At 30.9% G+C, this 4,000-nt stretch overlaps 1 protein-coding gene across 1 annotated transcript; it reads right to left on the minus strand.

The window, feature by feature from the left end:
* Positions 1 to 853: 853 nt before the first annotated feature.
* On the minus strand, positions 854 to 2,178 carry LOC120129670. Its single transcript, XM_039147123.1, has 3 exons — positions 2,122 to 2,178; positions 1,960 to 2,048; positions 854 to 1,010 (listed from the first exon to the last, which is right to left on the minus strand). The coding sequence occupies exons 1-3, from the start codon at positions 2,143 to 2,145 to the stop codon at positions 854 to 856; spliced, it is 270 nt and encodes an 89-aa protein (XP_039003054.1). The 5' UTR covers positions 2,146 to 2,178.
* Between the last annotated feature and the right edge of the window lie 1,822 nt (positions 2,179 to 4,000).

Raw genomic sequence — 4,000 nt, forward strand, 5'->3', positions numbered from 1 at the left:
CGTATTTATCTTTTATTTAACTTTTCTTGGATGAGTTCTAATCTTTTCCTTATACGGTCATTGTATGATCTTGGGTAACTAGTTTATTGTACCGATGATTATAAGAAAGGGTAAAGTACACAAATGGTCCCTTGAATATAGTGCATTGCTTTGTTGAGTCTCTCTATTATTAAAAGTTACAAAATGATCCTCCAACTATAGGGTAATTCTTTGTTAAGTCCATTGACCATTAAAAGTTACAAAACGGTCACCCAAACTATTCAAATGTCTTAAACTCGTCATTTTTTTTGTTAAAAATTGATAGTATTACGAGCTGGACGTTAACATGCTGACTGAAATATGATATTATTTTGAGATTTTGACAGGTTAATGAGCTCAACTTGTCGTCAATTAAAAGGAGGAGTTTGGAACAAATGAATAATTGAGTGACCATTTTATAACCTTTAATAGTCGAGGTACTCAACAAAACAACGCCCTATAGTTAGAGAATCATTCTACCTTATAAAAATATTATACTTATGAATTTAATTTCCAAACTTTATTATTGTTTTGAATATTTCTCATTTTAATAAAATTAATTACTCTATCCGCATATATATATAAATTTAGTTAATCTGATAAAATTAATAGTTCTTTAAACTATTATAAAACTGAAACCTTTTTGGGAGAGTATAAGGAACAAAAAGCAAACCGTGCTTCATTCATTTTAATTTAAACAAGAGGCATGCACTTTATATAACAAGAAAAAGGCCTTCGTTCTGTGAATCCAATACCAAATTCTAAACCAAAACGAAATATATATATATATGTGTGTGTATATATAGATATTTTTGTTAATTATAAATAAACAAATTCATGTAAGGCAGGCGGAGAAGATATAATTGATTTTAATGGCCGGCATTATTTCTGGGGGACGAGTTCGAAGGAATTTTCGAAGTCCATGTTCTGCGTATTTTTCTCCTTCCTCATAGTTCTCTAGCACTGCCTTGCTACGATCCGATTTGTTGATCCTTCAAAACTAAAATATATATATATATATATATATATATATATATATAATATATATAATATATATATATATATATATATATATATATATATATATATATATATATTATGTTGGTAATGCTCAATCCCACATAATATTGGAATTACTATTGGGAATGCTATTTAAGACTTGGCTTTCCCACTTCCTTGTTCAGTGATAGAGAACAAGAGACTCTCGCACACCGTCGCCGTCCGTCCGTCGTAGTCGTGATCGTGATAATACGTGTCTTCGACACGTACGCGCGGATACTACATTTTTAGAGAAAATTCTTGAGAAATTTAGATAAAGAAACAAATGGAAAGAGATTTAATCCTGAAATTTTATGGACAATTTTAACCTTATTTCTAGTCTATAAATAGAGGGCTATAGTCAGCTTCTCAACTCACGCTCAAACATTCACAATTCACTTACAAAAGTGTTTTCTATAGTTCTCTCTGTGAGTTCTCCCTGAGTGCTTTCCAATCAGAAGAGCAATACCACCAGCAGTCCACTCCGGTTTCGGGTGTACGGAATTCGGAGCGACCGTGTTAACCTCGGGGGACGATCTGCCTACTACAACGATTACACACATTGGAACGAATTCGTTTCTAAGGCAGTGGTTTTTATCACGACACGGTTTACGAATTTATTCCTTTTTATTACTGTTTATATTTCCAGTCAGTACTAACGGTGTAGTTTTGCAGTTCATATATCCAACATATTAAACTCGAGTAATTTTCTTAAACAGTTTTGAGTTTATAATAAGATGATATTATCTATTCAAAATTTTCTTAATATATTGATAATATACCCACATCTTATAGATACGATTGTTCGAAACTAAAATCTTAAAAAAAACATTCTCTTTTATCAGTATTTGATGGTTTCTCAAACCTATATATAACGATAATCATGTATGGAAAGTGAGTTACCTGACAGCAGGATTTAAGAAAACATTCCTCGTAAGCTGAAATACACACATGCTTGTCACAAAGGCCATTGCACCTACCAGAGGGTACACCTGAGAAAAAAAAGTATCCCATCAACCAAACAAAATAAAATCATGAAACCAAAAACAAAGGTGAAATCATTACCTCAGGCTTCATCCAACGTCCCATTGTAAAAAAACTGTTCTTTTTTACTTGCAGAAAATGAAGTTCCAAAACTGGCTGAAATTTGCAGGTTCAATTGGGGCATTTATAGTGCTACAAGATATGATGAGGAAAAGGCATCCCTTGACCTGGCTGACCAGCTAGGCCTGTATTTCAGTGGGCTACCATTTGACTTAAACCTTCAAAATTTCAGACACAAAACCAGGGGCTTATAGCCTATGGTTTTTTGCTTTAATTGGTAACTTTGAAATAAATCTTTTATTGCCTCATTGGGTTGAAAAATTTTGATTTTAATGACTTGTAGAATATTCCCCTTGTTTTAATGAATTTGGTAATCACAAGGAAGTAGGATCATATTCAAGTAGTGGGACATATTCTATGCTTTTCCATCTGTCCCAAACTTACGCATGATTGCAACAGGACCCATTTTTAAATTTGGGCCTGCGTCAAATCTAGCCTAAGTCTGTTAATAAACTTAGTATCCAAATTTAGCTCTACCCTAAGCGACCCAAATTAACTTAAATTCGAGTCCTAGTTATTTGACTAACAATTTTCTTTATCTTTCATATCAAGCAAAACCTTAACCCTAATGAATATTTTTCCGTTGATGTATGAGAGATATATATAAATATCTCAAAACTCATAAATATTTTAAAAATTTGGACGTCTAAATTAATTTTCTAAAAAAATGAAAGGGTTTAATTTTTTTTTAATTAAGGTCTAATTAAAATTTTCAAAAGTTTTAAAAATGGTAATGCTTTTAGAAAGTATGGTGGAAAAATGATTTTTAAGTGATTATGAAATGTGTTTTTAGATTGTTTTATATAAAAATTGAGTATTTAATGTTGTTAAAAAAATCTTCTAATTAAATAAAATATTTATTTTAGATATTACCTTTTTAAATATAAATAATGATGGAATAAATGAGGACAAATGAATAATTTTAATCAAGTTCTTAAGTGAAATTTTTAATTTTTCAAAACCACTTTTCAAACTAAGTTGAAAAGTAGGCCTAAAAAGTTGAATGATTAATATTGTTTCTAACCTCAAAGCAATTTTGAGAGGGGAATTAATTAAAATTTGGAGGAATGTTGTATCCAAACTCTATAAGGTACATTAGGGGTACATCAATTTGACCTAGGTAGGAATGGACATAGTTCGGGCCGAGTTATATTTTTGGTCAACCCGATTTTATTAAAAAATATATACTTTCCACCTGAAACTCGATCTGATCTGAGTTTACGGATGACTTCATCCGACTCAATCTCAACCCTTGATTTTTTAAGATAAAACCCTAATCCAACCCGAAATAAATATATTTATAAAAAATACTATTTTTATTCAATAAAAATAGGGATAGTTGAAAAAAATAATATATAGAGGATTATTATAATAATTATTCTTAACTATATAAAGTAAATTTACATTATTTTTTGGGTTGGATATTTTTCATCATAATCTGAACATGTTTTTTTTATAAAAAATTCGACCAAATCCAAACCTAAATTTCTTTTAAAAAAAATTCAATCCTATAAAGTCAGAATAAGTCGGAACCCTTCGAATTCGGATATCATGCCAATCCCTAGACCTAGGCATTCAACTGGGAGTGTGCAGTTTTGGTACTCCTCTACAAGGTACTTTGAAGGACAGCCCAACATTACATTAAACAAGTAAAGGGTCTAGTTATACATACAGATGTGGATGCGGTTGTCGTGGTTAAGGTCTATACCACGAATCTTACCTACATACAACACTTGAGCTGCTCTATCACTCTCAACTCTTTCATATGGATACGACAAATGCTTAACTCTAAATTAAACATTTATATCTTTGTGTTTATAATTATAGGTCTGTATTTTCG

The sequence above is a fragment of the Hibiscus syriacus genome, unplaced genomic scaffold (genome assembly GCF_006381635.1).
Source record: "Hibiscus syriacus cultivar Baekdansim isolate YM2019G1 unplaced genomic scaffold, ASM638163v2 tig00110503_pilon, whole genome shotgun sequence".
NCBI lineage: Eukaryota > Viridiplantae > Streptophyta > Magnoliopsida > Malvales > Malvaceae > Hibiscus > Hibiscus syriacus.